The sequence below is a fragment of the Myxine glutinosa genome, chromosome 13 (assembly GCF_964187855.1).
Source record: "Myxine glutinosa chromosome 13, kmMyxGlut1.1, whole genome shotgun sequence".
NCBI lineage: Eukaryota > Metazoa > Chordata > Myxini > Myxiniformes > Myxinidae > Myxine > Myxine glutinosa.
In genome coordinates, this window is record NC_136273.1 from 28,482,778 (window position 1) to 28,502,571 (window position 19,794).

The following is a 19,794-nucleotide window of genomic DNA, read 5'->3' on the forward strand; positions in this document are numbered from 1 at the left end:
CCAATTGGGGAAACTAGTTCGTGACTTGCCTTAGTATTTTGGTCCAGAGATGTATGGTTCATATTTTCAGGAAGTCATTATTTTATGTAAAAATACATTAGATAATTGCTTCTTTTTTTTTTTAAAGTGTGAAGCTGATAATTGCAGCGGCATTAGGCACTTGAAGTGACAGCATCACCTGACATCCCCTGTCTATCCAAGTTCTTCAAATTCTTTCCCTCCAGAATGACGATGAAAAGCTTCCCGGCCGTAGGGATGTAACGCAGAGAGAAGCACAAATCTCCGAGCACGTCACTCTGTTGGAATCATTCATTGAACATCAAGGTTACTATATGAGCTTTAGACCTTCATCGGACATTAAGCAAATACATTTACCATTAACTCAATCCACCAATAGATAACAACAACAAAAGTCATTAAACATTCAACAGAAGGGATATCCTGCAGAGCAATGTCTCATTAACGTGGTTGGTAGTTGATTTATTTCCGGTGCAGTGCAATTGGTAGCTTGGTGTTGGCTTAGCGGTTAGGGTGCCGGCTTGGGATCCTAGGATCCTGGGTTTGAATCCCGATCAAATCGTTGAATTAACACCAGGGGGGTTGACTCAGCCTGTCATCCTTCTGAGGTCGGCAAATTTAGTATCAGTTCACTGGTAATTCCCTGTGTGTCACAAGAGGCGACTAACAGGGTTGGCGGCAGGAAGGGCATCCGGCCGTAAAACATTGCTTCATAAAGGGGACGAAGGTGCCCAAAAAAGGCCCACCCCTGCTCTGCAGGGAAAAATGGCCTCTAAAGGTGGTTGGTTGTGGAATCTAGGAGTGAAATATGTTTTTGTGTGTTGTGGTTCGTGTTCTCGCTTGTGGTGGTATGTATGTATCCACGTGTATGTGTTGCATGTGAATGCCTCTGCTAGTCCACCTCAGCAGACTGTATCAAGGATGAAGGGCCAAAATGGATTGATGATGAGGACTTCAACTGAAGACCCCAGAAGTGAGGCATGCATGCTGGTCGTTCCGGTTTTCCAGTTCGAATCTGGTGGGACGCGTCTAAACTACCAAGGCAAGCAACTGCTTTGAAGCCACCCCCTTCCCCCACCCTGCCAGATTCTTGCGATTCAATGCGGTGTTACCGTGCAGATTGGGGTCACTAAATTGGGTGAGTGTCAGGCCATTAGTCGTCAAAGCTGAGTAAACCTGAAGGCCACGTGACTGGTCTAAAGGCGGTGGACCGCAGCCAATCGACCTTTGATGGGACTTATGAAGCCACCACCACAAGCAGAATTAACCTGAGACCAAATCAGGTTTATTATTCGAGGCAAATGGCATGGGAGAGGAAGCAAAAAGGAAGCAATCAAACAAAATGCATACGCAAGTAGAACAGCACTCTGTAGAGAGCATACCTCCACCAGCCTGAACTGTTTATATTTTGTATCCCACTGATTGATCGGATCTGGATTCGGACCTGAACCCAAAATCTAATCGGCTTGTTCTCGTCACCGCACCTTTTTTAATATAATGTTATATATCGCTTTTTGCCCCGATCTCTCAATGGTGAAGAATCACTTAAAAGTTAAATAAGTCTCGTATGCAAATCCATATTCAGATCTTCACAAAATTAATTCAGATTGATTCTTCTTTATCACACATCCAACCTCCCCACCAAATTTTGTGTGAATCTGTCCTCACCTTTTTGAGATATCCTGTTCACAAACAGACAGGGGTGAAGACATCCTCCATCCACCTTCAATGGTGGAGGTAATAAGCACTGTAAATGGATATTCCCCTTACCCCACTACCTGGTCATACACTCGTGGCCAAAAATATTGGCACCCTTGCACTTTTTTAAAAATAATGCACCATTTCTTCCAGAAAATTGTTGAAATTAAAAAATCTTTTGGTATCCACAAGTGTATTTCCTTGGTTTGCAGTGGAACAAAACAAAAAAGCTGAAAAAATTACAAAATCTGAGCTTATTCCACACACAAATCCTAAAATGGCCCTGACAATATTATTAGCACCTTTTATAAAAGTTGTTTAAAATAATTAGATTTCAAGCAGGTGATTCTCCTTTACTTTGGAATTGACCTCACCTGTGGTGAGTTTCAGGTGCCTGCAATATAAAAATCACTCATTCATCCAGTTTGAATAGAAAAAAGGAGTCATTCTGCTGTTTTGTGCCACTTTGTGTACCACAATGAGCATGGAGAAAAGAAAGAAAACCAGAGAATTGTCTGAGGAGGTCAGACATAAGATTGTAGCTAAGCATGGACAATCTCAAAGCTACAAGTCCATCTCTAGAGACCTTGATGTTCCTGTGTCCACCGTATGCAATGTTATCAGGAAGTTTAATGCCCATGGCACTGCAGCCAACCTCCCTGGACGTGGCCGCAAGAGATAACATGATCGAAGATTGCAGCGAAGGATTGGTCAAATGGTGGAGAAAGCACCTCGATCAACTCCCAAACAGATTCAAGCCTTCAGACACAAGGTACGACAGTTTCAACTCGCACCATCCGTCGCCAACTCAATGTAAGGGGGTTATATGGCAGGGGAACCAGGAGGACCCAACTACTGAGAAAGCCTGACTGGAGCTTTCCAAAACACACCTGAACAAGCCAAAATCGTTCTGGGAGAATGTCCTGTGGACAGATGAGACCAAATTAGAGCTTTTTGGTAAAGTACATCATCTCTATGTTTACAGAAAACAAAATGAAGTCTTCAAAGAAAAGAACACCTTCCCTACAGTCAAACATGGAGGAGGTTCAGTGATGTTTTGGGGTTGCTGTGATGCCTCTGGCACTGGGTGCCTTGAATATATGCATGGCATCATGAAATCAGGACATTATGATTGTCATGGGGCCCGCAAGGCTAACCCCCGCTCTAGCGGGGAAAATGGCCTTAAAACGATCATTCATTCACCAAGACCTTTTGGAGTACAATGTTCAACCCATTGTCAGAAAGCTAGGTCTCCGTCGAAGGTCATGGGTCTTGCAGCAGGACAATGACCCTAAACACACTTCAAAAAGCACCCAGGAATGGTTCAGGACAAAACGCTGGACTGATCTGAAGTGGCCAGCAACGAGTCCAGATCTAAATCCCATTGAACACCTGTGGGGAGATCTGAAAACAGCAGTTGGGTGAAGGCACCCTTCAAATCTGGGAGAACTGGAGCAGTTTGCACAAGAAGAGTGGGCCATACCTCCATTAGAGAGGTGTAGGAAGCTCATTCAAGGCTATAGGAAGCGCTTGACTGCAGTTATTTTGTCCAAAGTCTGTGCTACCAAATATTACGTCTCGGGTGTCAATATTTTGTCAAATTTCTTTTTATTTTCTGATTTCAGAGGATATATTAAGTTCTGAATCAAAAACAAAGGTTCTGTAATATTAACAGTGAAATAAAGAATTGTGGAGATCAAATACTAGTTCAACCTTTTTTTTAAAAGATAAATGTGATTTATTTGAAAAAAGTGCAAGGGTGACTATTTTTGGTCACGACTGTACATCCCCATGATACCAAACGACGAAGTACCTTAATTATCTAAGCATTAGGGCCCACAAACTTTACACAAGATACATATAGGGAAAGGACGAGACAATAGAGATTATTGGGCAAAGCCTGGCAAATGATCAGGCTGGACGGACGTCCCTTTCACCATTGGACAAGGGGGCCGGTTGATGATACCGTATTAGATAAAGAACACCAGAAGGAAAAGCGAACAGAGTAGGACTCACAGGTAGCACTGAAGTCAACCACCCCACCTCCATCCCTTCCCCCTCCTACTTTTCCTGCTTAGATATTGCTTTTACCTAGCGAAATGCTCTAAAAGAAAAGGTCAATAAGGTTGGGATTTTTAGACACATAGGAGGGAGGGGTGCACTGCATTTGCCTAATGCAAATGAGCAACACATATCGAACATCACAATTAATTACCTCATCCTTATTCTAAAACATTCATTTGAAGGAAATAACTACGTTAGATTAAGCATTTATGAACCCCGTCGAGTCATTCCCACAACAATATAGTACCTCTTCACTGGAATGCCGACCATTTCATTGCTGATGTGATACAAGGGTTCATGGTCACTATTCCAGTGAAGAGGTACACAGTCCAACAAAGCTTGTCCAACTAGCGCACACATGTGCTTCAGCCCGGAGGCTGAAGCACAACATGGTCAAACAAAATACATCCCCAACCCAACCATCGTGTCACACCACCAATTGCTGCGAGGGTTCTGACCAATAGGGGGTGCTGTGACATTGGGCGGCCCGATCTTTCATTGGCTCCGTCCACTACAAACTGCAGCTTAAACTGAAAGTTCATGTACCTTTTTAACTGTATTATTCCGGTCCCGTCCTTGTCGGATAACTCCAGTCTGAGGTCAAGACCAGAGACCCAGGGTGCACGATTTCGCAGATACGTTAGGAATAACTCGTTCGTCTATAGATGCATTATTTAACCCCTAGGAGTCATAACCGCAACAGTATTTTTGTATACACATTGGGCATTGGAATGACCTACACCGACAGCCTTTCCAATCAGGAAAAATACTTCAATAAACAATAATCACACACACCCTCTTCTTATGGATCAGAGGAAAAACTGTACATAAAATGTGAACAACACGTGATGGAATCACGTCTCGTGTTTAAAAAAAAAATTGAATGCTGAATGTGAAAATGGAATGTGGACATTCCACCTGCAGAAGGAGTGTGATGAATGAGCCATGGGGACCAAGTATCGTATGCCAAGCGTACATCAATCAAAGTCCAAGGTAGTGAAGGCTACTCCATGTGGAGGATTGCAGCCTGACCCGAAGGTTCCAGCAGAAGGGTGGAGGGTTAACTTTGGCCCAAACAATAAAAGGAACGAAGGGGATAAGGATTCGAACTTTGGGAATTTACCCCGAACCCATACACCTTATTCAGCGCTCGTTTGAAAACGCAGTGTGCAGGTGTCCTTACCTTATCCTCAGTTCCCGGTTGTATTTCTTGCCACTCCTCAACTGCTGAGCCGAGGTCCAACGAGGCGATAGGGAGACGCACTTCCCCGATGAAAGAATGGTGAGAGAATCGTTCAAAATCAAAAACTGAGAGAACTACGGTCTGTCTTGCTAGTTCCCCATATGGAATCTGCACAGACATGGATGGTTACCGAAAGCGTAACCTGAAATATGATCAGTAGTCAAACTGTAGGTGTTGGACATTGGAGTGACCGACACTGACAGCTTTTACAATCAGGAAAATATACTTCAGCAGGTAATAAAAACTTTTTTAATTTGAATGGTCGCAAGAGGGTTTTTGACGTTCGACCAACGTCAGCCTAGACCCCTCAGACCTTTGAAGACCCTTTAAGTTCCCCAAGTCACTTAAGACCAACATGACCCCAGAAGACCCCAAATACCCAAAAGACCCTGAAGACTCAAAACACCCTGATGGCCCAAAAGATCCAGATGACCCAGAAGACCTCGAGAACCCAAAATACCCCAAACACCTTAAATAACCAAAAGACCCAGAGGACCCAAAATACCCTAAAGACCCAAATAACCCTTAAATACCTTGAAGACCCAAAAGACCTCGAGGACCCAAAATAGCCAAAAGATCTGTAAGAGGCTTCAGACACATTAGTCCAGTTTGGACCCTTGACCATTTAGAGATTTAGACCACTTGGACCTTTTTATATCTTCTTATATCTATCTTCTTATATCTTCTATATATATATAAAAGAAATTTTTTGTTTGTTTGTCTGCACGCACTAATCTCCTGAACGGTGAAAGATAGGAGGAAACCTCTGAAAACAAAAAATGTCGGGACGGTTATAGGCTAGGTGGCGAGGCCGCTTCGGCCGGGCTGGGCCCATTTCGCATTTAAAAGCTGAGCTGAATTATAGTAGTCAATCTTCTACAGCCGCAAGTAAAAGCTGAATTATAGTACTAAATGAACGAAATGTGGCCGTGGCCGGATAGTCAAACTCCGCTGCTTTGCAAGGCCGCGTTTTATTCCTTTTTTAGTACAGAAGATAAAATTCATTCAAAAAGAACCCGGGCAACACCGGGTGCATTCAGCTAGTTACAAATAAATTACAAACAAATAACATCAGAAATATTACAAATACATTCGTACAAAAGAAATGTTTGCATTATGATTGGTGTAAATCATGACAACACAGCAACTCTAGTTCATTCAGGTCATTATCCTCAGTTAAAACAAGCCCGTGCCTCTGTAGCGATGTGTGGTGAGGCGAGCGTAGCGAGCTGATCCATGCTAGTGTAGATAATTAACGTACGTCTGTCAACAATGGTTGTCAAACTGTACACAATATTCCAACATCAACCACACCTGGTTTTAAAAGTGTTTTTCTGTTGCCGCTACTGCTGGACTGTACCACATTCTACGCAGTTAACCACACCCATTTAGGTGTGATTGGTCCTCAGTGGCCGTGGCACCGCCCCCACCAGGCTGATTGGCAGGCATTGTTCCGCCCACCCCTCATTCCCCTTCATATTCCCCCACGTAGTTAAGCAGTAATACCTACTTTTGAGGCATCATTTCAAGTTATGAAAAATTTGCATAGCCATGCACCCTCCCAATATAAATGTGGTAGATTTGTGTCCTTAGCGTAAACCCATTTTAAGTTAAGCTGCCTGAAAAGAAGAATTACAATCGGGCTATTTTGATTCGGTCAGTTTTGGAGTTCAGCAATGCAGTCCAAATGTTTAATAAGCGCCATTGGATGTGAAATCCTCCACAGACGACTGGTAGGTACTTTATAGCTTGATAAGTTTGGATCTTGGTAGATTTTTATAGGATTTGTGTTGTATTCAATCTGTGGAGTGTCTGTGTCATCCTTACATAGGAAGTCTGCGACTTCCTGGTTCTACTGCTATTACAAGTTCCTTTGCAAGGAACTTCAACGCAGGAGGCCTCTTGGCCCATCAAATGGCCCATTACGGTTGCTTGGCGATGCTCTATCCCAATTTACAAATGCCGAGCACCAAGCAAGGAAGTAACAGGTACCATTTTTATAGTCTTTGGTATGACCCGGCCAGATTTCGAACCTCCCAGACCCAGAGGAGACGCTCCAACCCATAGGACCACCAAGTCTGGTTAATCAGATGTTGCAGAGATGCATGAGACACACTTGGCACAGAAAGTTACCGCATAGTTACAAGTGAACTTTGATCAGTTTATCTTTTACGGCCATTCTACACAATTATAACGGTTAAGTAATGTTACCTTGAAAGTAAAGTATTCATTGTAATCCGGGTTCAGTGTTTTCCGATGAACTCGTGTTTCAAATCTCTTTCCTCCTTTTGGCACCAAATTGATTCTTACGTATGGGTCAGAGGTACCGTTGGCATTCATGGCAAGTAACTTTTCCGCTTTCACTATTCCAACGATGAGCTGCAGAGGTAGAGAGAGGAAGTGAAATGCTATCCCTGATGAAAAGGTAATCGAGGCACAGGTAGAGGCATATACAACAACAGGCATTTTAGGGCCATTTTCCCTGCTAGAGCGGGGGTTAGCCTTGCGGGCCCCATGACAATCTTCTCCATTTTGCCCTATTTTCTGCATCTCCCCTTGTTAACTCCTCCCCTTGCATCTCCCCTTGCCCGCATTTCTTCTTCCACCATCTTTAGCCAAGTCTTTCTCGGTCTTCCCCGTCTTCTACTTCCTTCTACATTCATTTCCATCACTCTTCTCAACCAGTCACTTTCATCCTTCCTCAACACATGACCAAACCATCTTGAGGACGAGGCATGTCCTGTCTATAATTAACACATCAATAAACCAACACTCCTATCTACTGCAGGTAGTGCTAAGTATATGGCTAACTCCAAGCAAGGAATTTGGGCAAAAGCACTGGCACACAATTGGCTACTGTTTTTGAAAGATATTGTGGTCTTTTTTTTTTTGTATACAAGATCGAGGCTCGTGTAAGAGCTAACATTAATGACAAAAAAAACAAAACGGACACATAAGACGAAATAAAGGGAGCGGGAGACAAGATGGGGAGAGAGAAGGAAGCACGCAAGTGCAACATTTGAGAGCAGGGACATCGGGAGATCTGTGGGAGGGAGAGGGCTTGGGGGAAGGAGGCATGGGAAGGGGGTTGGGGGTGGGAGAGGTTAAAAAAAAAAACACATGGACACTGCTAGGACTTCCAGGAAAGAAGTCTTTCGAGGAGTGAAAAGGCAGTATGTAGGTGTAGGTGGGGGAACGTGTCCGACAGTGGTGCAGAGGTAGTATGGTTTTTTTGAAGTGGTTGGAGGAAGTTTAGGGAGTTGTTACTCCTATTGACATCAAGGAGAATCTCTCTCCAAATAAAGGGAAAACTTTATGGAGCTTGCATTACAAGTGTTATATATGGCAATGATACCTGGGAGATCAAAAGGGAGGATGAACGGATGTGTGAAGAGGTGTATAAATGTGAATGGAAGGAGAGCTAGAGGCTGTCCAAGGAAAACATGGAATGTGTTGCTGAAAGATGATCTTCAGAGTTAAAGGACTAACGAGAGGGCTAGCAACGGATTGTGCCACCTGGAAAGCAGCCATTAGGTGGCTGCCCTGCTTGTTAGCATTAGTTGATGGACATCGAAGACCCGACGATGTCTATCGACAAAGAACTAGCACGTTATCGCCTTCAATCTGAACAAATTATTGCCAACTTCAGTCGAGCAATCAGGCTAGGCCGGACAATTCAGGATGGACTTGGGCCAAAGCATTCGTGCTCAAAGAGCCGCAATATACTCAAATGACGGAAGAGGGGAAAGGTGCAATGAAGGAGAGAGACCACAATTTAAGACGTGAAAATATTTTTTCAAAGGAAGGGTAAAAACTGGATGCAGGAATCTGGGAATTAAAGCACTCCAGGAATCTGTATAAGGTGACGTAATAAAATGGGATGCATTGCAAACCTTAGAGGTATTGAGATCATATTCAATAGAATATTGCAACTTTCCACGACTCGCTTCCTTTTTTGTCTCCTCCTCCTCTTCCTCTTCATTAGAGTATTCTTCTTCTTCATTCAATGGCGTGGACCCATCATATCCATCCTCAATATCCAGCTGGACCTATGAAATACAACATGCAGATTGACTGACATTACATGATACAACAACAGCAACAGGCATTTTAAGGCCATTTTCCCTGCAAGAGCGGGGGTTAGCTTTTACATTACATGATACAATAAAAACAAATCTGTGAACATCGCTGTGCAGAATATAGAAGTACCGGAAATAAAAAAGTATTTAAAAATGTAAAGGGATGTTACTCCAAAAAGTATGTAAACAAGGTAGGGATGATCACAAGAAATGATCATGTGAAACCATCGCTACATGTTTATTTGAATAATTGTCCCTACAAAAGACAATGTTATATCAAACAGAAACACACACTGACACACACACACGTGGGGGGAGGAGGCGTGGGAAGGGGGAGGGGGGGGGGGAGAGGTATAAAACACAAGGGGACCGAAATTAGCGGGGGTAGAAAAGATCAAGGTTTTGGATGGGGGAGGATAAGAGATGGTGGTGAACAGCTGTTTTAAAGACCTGGAGGGTGGAGTGGGATTGAAGAGAGTGAGGGAGTTTGTTCCAGAGGTGGGAGAAAAGAGGAGTGAAGGTGAGCAGAAAGTCTTGATTTTGGCAGTTTAACCATAAGAGGGTTGCAGGCATATCTTGTGCGACCTGTAGGAATATTTGGGGGACAGAGCCCAGAGAGAGCTGGGGGGGGGCAAGGCCAGAGAGGAGTCGGTAGAAGACGGAAAGACCACCAACCTGCCTGCGGTGAGTGAGTGAAAGGCCCTTGGAGTTAGCTTCATCGCGGGAGATTCCAATGATTCTGAACGCTTTGGTTTCAACAGCGTGAAGGCGAGCTAGATGTGAGGCAGGAGCACCAGACCAGAGGGGAGAGCAGTATTCCATAGAGCTGCGGATGAAAGCCTTGTATGTGGTGAGGAGCTCAGGTGTGCCAAGGAAGGACTTCACACGACGGAGGATGCCCAGTCGGCGACTGGCTTTGGAGGCCAGATTTGAAATGTGGATTTCCCAGGAAAGATCATGGCAAATAGTGAGACCCAAAAGCTTGAGTGACAGAACTTCTTCGAGAGGATTATTCAGAAAGTGGATGGGAGGGTTGTCCAGTCGGTCTTTTCGGAGAGACATCGTAAGAGTGTGAGATTTATCAGGATTGAAAGACATGTTCCATTTGTTTGCCCAGTCTGTGATTTTGTCCAGGTCTGCAGAGAGTGAGGAGGCTGCAGACTGCCGATCTGAGGGATGAGGAATGGAGCGACAGAGAGTAGAGTCGTCAGCAAAGAGATAGAGAGGATTTTCAAGAGAGTCAGAGAGATCATTGATGAAGACCAGAAAAAGCACAGGGCCCAGAACACTACCTTGGGGAACTCCAGCCTGAACAGGAAGAGAAGATGAGAGAAACCCATTCAGGGCCACACGTTGACTACGACCAGAGAGGACGTCCGCCAGCCATGCGTGGAGATTTCCATGGATACCAAAGGAGGAGGGTTTGGTGAGCAGAGCGGGGTGCCAGACCGTATCGAAGGCACGTGAAATGTCAAGGGAGACAGCTCTAATTTCCTGTTTCGCGTTGAGGACCTCCATCCATTGTTGAGAAAGCAGAAGCAGCATGTCCAGAGTAGAGTGACCAGGTCTTAAACCAAATTGATGATCAGAGATCAATCCATTGGAGAAGAGGAAAGATTTAATATCTGAAGCAATGATGGATTCCATGACTTTGCTGATAATTGGGAGAAGGCTGATTGGTCTGTAGTTGCTAGGATCTGTTTTTGCACCTTTTTTGTGCAAAGCGGTGATGTTGGCTGATTTCCAAGCAGATGGCAGATGACCTTGAGCAAAAGAGAGGGTGAAGAGAACAGAAAGAGGGAGTGAAAGAGCAGAAGAACATGATTTTAGGACCCGTGGGCTGATGCCGTCAGGACCAGTTGCAGAATCAGAGTCGAGGGTTGACAGAAACTTTTCCACCTTGTCAGGAGGAAAGGACACAGAGTCCAGGAGCAGTTGGGTACGACTGGGTACGGTGGGTACAGAGAGGGATGGGTTTGGGACACAAGATTTAGAGGCAAACACAGAGTTGAGGCATTCAGCTTTTTCACGTGCGGTGTCAACCGTTAAGCCGTTTGAGGTGAGGGAGGGGATGGAGGGGGACCAAACACCAGAAACAGATTTGACCAGACGCCACCAGGATTTGGAAGAGGGAGACAGATAAGAGAGTTCGGTCTGGAGAACGGTGAGATATTGTTTCCTGGCTCTCCTGAGGGTGGACACACACTTGTTTCGGGCTTTGTGAAAGGAAATGAGATTTCCTTCCGTTGGATTTGCTTTCCAGGAGACGAAAGCAAGTTGTTTCAGGGCAACAGCCTCACCACAAGATTCCATGTACCATGGACGGGAGGAAGGGTATGACAACTGAAGACGAGATGGGATAAATCTGTGCATGAGAGAGAGCAATTTACTTTGAAAGAATTCCCAGGATGAGTTGATGTCAGAGGCGGTAGAGATGGGAGACCAGTCCAGATGATTGATGGCTGCTTGAAGACCGTGCCAATTGGCCTGAGTGAAATGCCAGACTCGTCGACGCTGAGGAGGCTCTCTGAGAATGGTCAGAGAGATGTCCACTTTGACAAGCACATGATCAGATGAGCCGATTGGAGCAGAAGAAGAGCTGCAGACATTTTCAGGGAAGTTAGTCATAACCAAGTCCAGAAGAGAAGATGCTCCGTTGACTGAGATCCGGGTCGGGAAATTGACAGATTGTGTCAGGCCCAGTGAGTCGCAGAAGTCCTTTGCTGAAGAGCCATGGCTGGTGAGAGAGGTACCCACACCCAGCCAACTGGCATGGTGACAATTGAAATCACCACATATGAGGAAGAGAGAGTTGGGATGGGTAGATAGAAGTTGGTCCATATTATCAGACAGCGAGATGTAGATGGAGTCATCACTGTTTGGTGGACGGTACAACACACATATGAACAAAAGGTGGGAGCGAAGGGGAAGCCATAGCCAAAGGTATTCCTGGGGGTGAGGTGGAGAGAGGGCAGTGGAGGGCGAGTGAGGAAGAGAGTGTTTTTTATAAAGATAGCAACCCCACCTCCAGGACGAGGCTCAGGTCTATCATACCGGAGGAGGGAGTAACCTGGGAGAGATACCAAGGCATCAGAGACATCATGAAGGAGGAAAGTTTCTGTTTCGCAGATCACATCTGGTTTGTCAGAAGCAACCTGTATGGAGAGATCAGTCAAGTTTGAGCGAAGGCCCCGGATGTTTGAGGTCCATACCGTTAATGAAGAGGAAGGGGGAGCATCGGGTACAGAACAGGGGGGGTGGAGGGGTAGGGTAAGATGTGGAAGAGGTAGGGAGAGCTGTTGAAGGTGTGTCAGAGATTTCAGAGATTTCAGAATAGCTTGGAGAAAGGGAAGAATGGGGCAGACAAAAGGTTTGATGGAGATTGGGTGAGGCACAGTGAGGTGTTATTTGAGGAGGGGGAAGAGCGAGGCAAAAGGTTGGGGGAGATGAAGGTGAAAGTTGGAAGGGGGAAGAAGCAGGGAGGATGCTTTGAGGAGGAGGGGTGAGAGGGGAGTCTAGGAGGGGAGGAGCGAGGGAGAGTCTCGGAGGGGTGTGGGGGGAGTTTAGGAGGGAGGGGAGGGAAGGGGCAAGGGGGGAGATTTGAAAGGGATGGGTGATGGGGAGGATTTGGAGGGGAGGGGTGATGGGGAAGTTTTGGAGGGGAGGGGGGATGGGGAAGTTTTGGAGGGAAGGGGGGATGGGGAAGATTTGGAGGGGAGGGGTGAGATTGCATTTTGAAAAGTGTACGATTCATGGGAAATGAACATTTTTTGCAAAATGAGTTTGAGACCTTCGAGTCAAAAATACGTTTGAGGACGCTGAAGGAGGGGTGGAGTTCTGGAGAGTTTAGGGAATGTAGAAAAGAGGAACTGTAAGAGATGGTATTTTTTTTTTTTTTGGAATGAATAGATTTGGTGAGCAAGACGAAATCATCCTTTTGTAGGAGAAGAAGAAAAAGGTGTTATAATATATGAGAGAAAATAGTTGTTCAGGGGAGAGATTATACATTTCTAACCACGTGATCGCGTGATCGCGAACAACGTGAACGAAGAACGAATGAACAAGTAAGAACAACAAATAAACGAATAAGACCTGAGAAGGAAATATTTTTTGGGGGTTTTTTTTTTTTGAGTAGAAGCAAGGAAGCAAGGAAAGCAGCACGTCTCAATTTTAAGTTCTTTGGTATGAGTTGAACTGGTCCAAACCAGATGTGTGTTTTTTAGGAGACACCTGCTCCTTACTGGATGGCCGTTGACTACCTACGGGAGCTCATCTGCCCTTTGCCAGGTGTTGTTTTTGGGCCCGGCAGGTGTCACAATCACCGTCCCCATGAGCAAAGCCAGTGAGGGTTTGTCGGTTTAGTCGCCAACAACACAACCATGCAGCAGGTAGCACTAGGTTACATGTGCCTAAAATACTGACCTGACCTAACCAAAAAGAATTAATTAATAATTTATGTTTTTTCTATATATTATTATTAATTGGTAATAATTCATTAAAATTTAAAAAAATTATATATATTGTTGGGGATATGGGAATTGTGTGTGTAATTTGATGTAAATTTTCCCCTTTTGTATGCTGTAAATCTTGTAAATATCACCCTCCAATTGTAAAGATCCAAGGTCGCCCTTAGTTAATCCATCGCACACACGTAGCAAATCATAGATTCCCTCAGTAGTTATGTCCTTAGTAAATGTCAGTATAAGGCTCTGTGGTCCACTCATTCATTGCGTTGCATCAATTAAATAAGATAGATCCCCTTTCAATCCCATTCCAAAAACCTCCATTTCCAACTGCGTCATTGCCATTCGCCTTGCCAACTACGTTTACCGCCATTAAGGCGAGGTAATCTATGAGAAGAAAGGCGTGTCTCCACCTCGTCATAGAGGGGAGGAGTGAGCCAGCCCTTGCCGACCAACCAAGAACAAGGGGTTTGGCTTTGAGAGGGCGTGGAGAGAACGCTCGGGGAGGTTCGCGAAGGTTCGGGGGTGTGGTCAATATAACCCGCGGCGGGACACCCCCACCAGAGAGGAGATGAGGCACGGAGCAGATGAGATACGAGAGCTGAGCTTTGGGTCCACCACGCAGCTTTGAATCCACCATGCAGCTTTGACTCCACCACGCAGCTTTGACTCCACCACGCAGCTTTGACTCCACCACGCAGCTTTGACTCCACCACGCAGCTTTGACTCCACCATGCAGCTTTGACTCCAACACGCAGCTTTGCCACCGCCGCAGTTCGAACCGTAGCAGCTTGCACGACCGCAGCTTGGGCTTTGACGGCGGTGCTGACGTGGCCGTGAAGGAACGGCGGCTGCTCGCTCCCGGCCCGTCCGTGCTTCGGTCCGAGCTGGACCTTCCTCTCCCTCCAGCCAATCCATCTGCAATTTCCCCATCGTGTGAGTCTGCTCGTTTGTCCGTCTTTCATGTTGTCTTGGGGTTTATAGGTAAGACTGTATAGTTAAGCTAATAATTTGCACTGTGTCTCCTGCTCCTTCCATTGCCTTGTAAATCGTATTTCATTTTATTTTCTGCTTTAGTTGTGTGTAAATAATAATAAATATCTGTTCTTCCTACCTTGTCTTCTTCTTCACATTCGGTCGCTTTAGAGGTTTCCATATTGAGGGTACGTGGCGCGATTCGGCCAACGAATATAAATCGGGTCTAGTCTTGGTAAACGGCTCATGCCGCAGTTCGCTTCGCTCGGCGCAAATCATCTATTACGCTGCGGCCGTGAGCGGGGAGTATTTCCTTGCGTACCGGGAGGCGCTGGTATTTAGGTCATAGGACGGTTGGGCCTAATACCCTACCCAGCGCCGACCGGGCGTGACGTCATACCCCCGGGACCACGTCGGTCAGTCATCACTCATCAGCGAGGGGATTAATCCCCCCTCCTTAAAGGGAAAGGCCGACGCTGGGATCCGTAACAATTTTATTATTAATTGGTAATAATTCATTAAAATTTGATTTTTTTCTATATATTATTATTAATTGGTAATAATTCAAAAACAAAATTAATTTCTTTCTATATAGTATTATTAATTGGTAATAATTCATTAAAAATTTGATTTTTTTCTATATATTATTATTAATTGGTAATAATTCATTAAAAAAAAAAATTCTATATATTATTATTAATTGGTAATAACTCATTATAAATTTAATTTTTTTCTATATATTGTTATTAATTGGTAATAATTCATTAAAATTTGATTTTTTTTCTATATATTATTATGAATTGGTAATAATTCATTAAAAATGTAATTTCTTTCTATATATTATTATTAATTGGTAATAATTCATTAAAAATTTAATTTCTTTCTATATATTATTATTATTTGCTAATAATTCATTTAAAAAAAAATTATATATATTATTATTAATTGGTAATAATTCATTTAAAATTTCATTTGTTTCTATATATTATTATTATTAACTAGCCGAAACCTGTGGAACATCCACGGAAGGGAGGATGTGGTGTTTGGATAGAGTGTACCATTATGGATGGCATAGGGGATTTGCTTAACCCTGGTGTTGGGCTAGCGGCTAGGGTGCCGGCTTAGAATCCTAGGATCCTGGGTTCGAATCCCGGTCGATTCGCTGAATTAACGCCAGGGGGGTTGACTCAGCCTGTCATCCTTCCGAGGTCGGCTAATTGAGTACCAGCTCACTGGTAATTCCCTGTTTGTCGTTAAAGGCGACAAAAAGGGTTGGCGTCAGGAAGGGCATCCGGCCGTAAAACATTGCTTCAAAAAGGGGACCGAAAAACAACAACAACCACGGCTCCCGAAAAAGGCCAACCCCCGCTTTGCGGGGAAAAATGGCCTCTAAAGGTGGTTATAGGGGATTTGCTTGTCCGAGTAAGAGTTAGGAAGAAAGATGAGAATGAAGAGTGTGTATATGAACAACGATCGCCGACACCGGCACAAATGCATGCTCTGGATTGTCCACTCAGTGGACGGCTTGCTTTCGCCTTCGCCTGTCCAATCAGCGGACGGCTTGCTTCGCCTTCACCCAGCAGACGCCAATACGATGGCGTCGTAAGATGGCGTCGTATCGGCAGTTAATCGGATGCTTTTGGGCCCCAACATCGGCTAATTCCGATTTTTTGAGTATGGCTGTACGTGATAAACAAAGAGCGCAGATCGTAGATCGTAAATCCATTAGTGCCGTGGGCATCGGGTCACTGGGTGCGGCGTAAAAGGGATAACAAAGTCGAGTCCTTACGCTATTATTATATAGACTAGCCGAAACCCATGGAACATCCACGGAAGGGAGGATGTGGTGTATGGATAGAGTACCATTATGGATGGCATAGGGGATTTGCTTGTCCGAGTAAGAGTTAGGAAGAAAGATGAGAATGAAGAGTGCGTATATGAACAACGATTGCCGACACCGGCACAAATGCATGCTCTGGATTATCCACTCAGTGGACGGCTTGCTTTCGCCTTCGCCTGTCCAATCAGCGGACGGCTTGCTTCGCCTTCGCCCAGCAGACGCCAATACGATGGCGTCGTAAGATGGCGTCGTATCGGCAGTTAATCGGATGCTTTTGGGCCCCAACGTCGGCTAATTCAGATTTTTCGAGTATGGCTGTACGTGATAAACAAAGAGCGCGGTTCGTAGATCGTAAATCCATTAGTGCCGTGGGCATCGGGTCACTGGGTGCGGCGTAAAAGGGATAACAAAGTCGAGTCCTTACGCTATTATTATATAGATTGGTAATAATTCATTAAAAATTTAATTTTTTTCTACATATTATTATTAATTGGTAATAATTCATTAAAAATTGGATTTGAGATCAAAAGATGAATATGAGGCAAGAGTAGAGAAGGTCAGATTTTATTTCTTGGTATTTATATACATAATAATTAATAATTTGTAATGGTCTTCAAAATTGTTAATCAACCTTCCTAGCTTAGACCTCGTTTTGCCACCTGTTGATAGAAGTACTTACCTTTCAAGTGCTCACCGGATTTGGTGGAACCTTTGTAACATGAATGAAACCCCTTCTTACCCGTTCCCTGTGGGTACGACCCAGTGAAGCGGTGTCATAAAGGGGTACAAGACTCTTCCTTGTGACGTTTGGATCCCGCAGGGCTTTCCGTCGTCGACGGGAACATCTTCGGGCTGTGCATACGCAAACTAGGCAGGATAGGATGAGGAGGACAATAGCGATGCAGGCCGATGCCCATGCTGGGACTGGGGGGGAAAGAGGAGGGTGATGAAAAACAGAAAACAAAGAGAGACAGAGACCAGTACACAGGCCAATATGAAAACAATCCAAACAAGAATGTACAAAGTCACAAGTATACATTGCCCTCCATAAGTATTGGTTGGGACAATGAAGTAAAATTTGTTACCATTGCTATGTACTCAAAATGTTTTGATTTGAGATCAAAAGATGAATATGAGGCCAGAGTACAGGACGTCAGATTTTATTTCTTGGTATGTATGTATATACAGTCACGTGAAAAAGTAAGTACACCCCATGTAAAGTTTTGACTTTTTCAATATATTTCAACATACAGCTATTTGATCTTCATTTCAACAATATTGATAGATAAAGGTGATATAATATAACAAATATCATGAAACATTTACATTTTGTAGTCCATTGTATAATTTAAATAAACATAAATGCAAATTTCGCATGTGGAAAAAGTAAGTACACCCCTACATTTATCACTACTTAAAATACCTAAAATTAGAATCAGGTGCATCAGCTCAGGTGCAAATGATTAGAACATCGTTCGAGAGGATCTTGGAGGAACCTGTCTTATTTAAACCTCAGACATTTAGTTTGGTTTGCTCCTTGTTGTTGACGTGTGTGGCGTCACCATGCCTAGATCGAAAGAGCTCTCTGAGGCCTTCAGAAAGAAGTTATAGATGCCTACGAGTCTGGGAGGGATTTAAAAAGATCTCCAAACAATTTGAAATCAATCATTCGACTGTCCGGAAGATCATCTACAAGTGGAGAAGATTCCAAACAACTGCCAACTTGTTCAGGCCAGGCCGCCCCAGCAAGTTCAGCTCAAGAGCAAACCGCAATATGCTGAAAGAAGTCTCTAAGAACCCCAGAATGTCATCATGGGACCTACAGGTAGCTCTTGCCACCGTTGATGTCAAAGTGCACGAGTCTACCATTAGAAAGAGGCTGCACAAATTTGATCTACATGGGAGGTGTGCCAGGAGGAAACCTTTGCTGTCCAGAAAGAACATCAGGGCAAGACTAAAGTTTGCCAATTAACACCGAGGCAAAGACCAGCACTTCTGGAACAATGTGCTCTGGACAGATGAGTCAAAGGTAGAGCTATTTGGCCACAGTACCAGAAGACATGTTTGGCGAAAACCAAAGACAGCATTTGACCACAAGAACCTGATACCAACTGTAAAGCATGGTGGTGGAAATATTATGGTTTGGGGCAGCTTTGCTGCATCAGGGCCTGGGCAGCTCACCATCATAGAATCCACTATGAATTCTTCATTGTACCAGAGGGTGCTTGAGGATAATGTGAGGCCATCTGTCGGAAAGTTGAAGCTCAACCGAAGGTGGACCTTGCAACATGACAATGACCCTAAACATACCAGTAAATCCACCAAGGAATGGCTGAAAAGAAAGAAATGGAGGGTTCTGGAATGGCCAAGTCAAAGCCCGGATCTAAATCCCATCGAGATGTTGTGGGGGGATTTGAAACGAGCTGTGCATGCAAGAAACCCCTCAAACATCGCACAGCTGAAAGAATTCTGCATGGAGGAGTGGGCAAAAATTTCTCCCAGTCGATGTCAGAGACTGGTAGACAGTTATAAGAAACGCCTACTTGAGGTTGTTTCTGCCAAAGGGGGCAATACCACCTATTAGAGCCAAGGGTGTACTTACTTTTTCCACATGCGAAATTTGCATTTATGTTTATTTAAATTATACAATGGACTACAAAATGTAAATGTTTCATGATATTTGTTATATTATATCACCTTTGTCTGGCAATATTGTTGAAATGAAGATCCAATAGCTGTATGTTGAAATATGTTGAAAAAGTCAAAACTTTACATGGGGTGTACTTACTTTTTCACATGACTGTATATATATATATATATATATATATATATATATATATATATATATATATATATATATATATATATATATATATGTCTGGTCTTCTTGGTCTTCTGGAGAGATATATATAACCATATAAAACACAATGTGTGTGTGTGTGTCCATCCCCCTTCATAAGGGTAGGTTTTAAAGGCTTTGAGTAGTGCTTTAGGAGGGATTTGAGTTGGGGTGGGTTTAATGGGCAACCTTTGAACACGACTGTGTGTCCACCGGTTAAAATATCCAAAAGACCCCAAGGAACCAATGGACCCAAAATACCCTGTACACTGTTTCAGACACAAAAGACCATGAAAAGACCCCAAGGACCCAGAAGACCTCAAAGACTCTGAAGAACCAAAATACCCTGAAGACCCAAAAGGATCCAAAAGACCCAAACAACCCTGAGAACCCAAATGACAAAGAGGACCCAAAAGACCCCACAGACTCAGAAGACCCCCAAGGACTCTGAAGATCCAAAAGACCCAATGGACCCCAAACATCCAAAGACTGTAGACCCAAACGACCATAAAGACCCAAAATACTCCAAACAACCCTGAAAACCCAAAAGACTGAAAAGACCCTGAAACCCAATG

The 19,794-nt window shown here is 44.1% G+C and overlaps 1 protein-coding gene across 2 annotated transcripts in view; it reads right to left on the reverse strand.

Annotated features, from left to right (window-relative positions):
* The window catches only part of LOC137438750 (synaptotagmin-1), a 64,193-nt gene that overhangs the window by 33,076 nt on the left and 11,323 nt on the right, over nt 1-19,794 (reverse strand). For both annotated transcript variants that reach the window (XM_068134070.2, XM_068134069.2), the window contains exons 3-7: nt 17,120-17,304; nt 8,917-9,072; nt 7,235-7,402; nt 4,964-5,131; nt 179-296 (exon numbers count right to left, since the gene is read on the reverse strand). In XM_068134070.2, the coding sequence (XP_067990171.1) occupies nt 179-296; nt 4,964-5,131; nt 7,235-7,402; nt 8,917-9,072; nt 17,120-17,304 (795 nt within the window). The remainder of the gene's footprint in view (nt 1-178; nt 297-4,963; nt 5,132-7,234; nt 7,403-8,916; nt 9,073-17,119; nt 17,305-19,794) is intronic.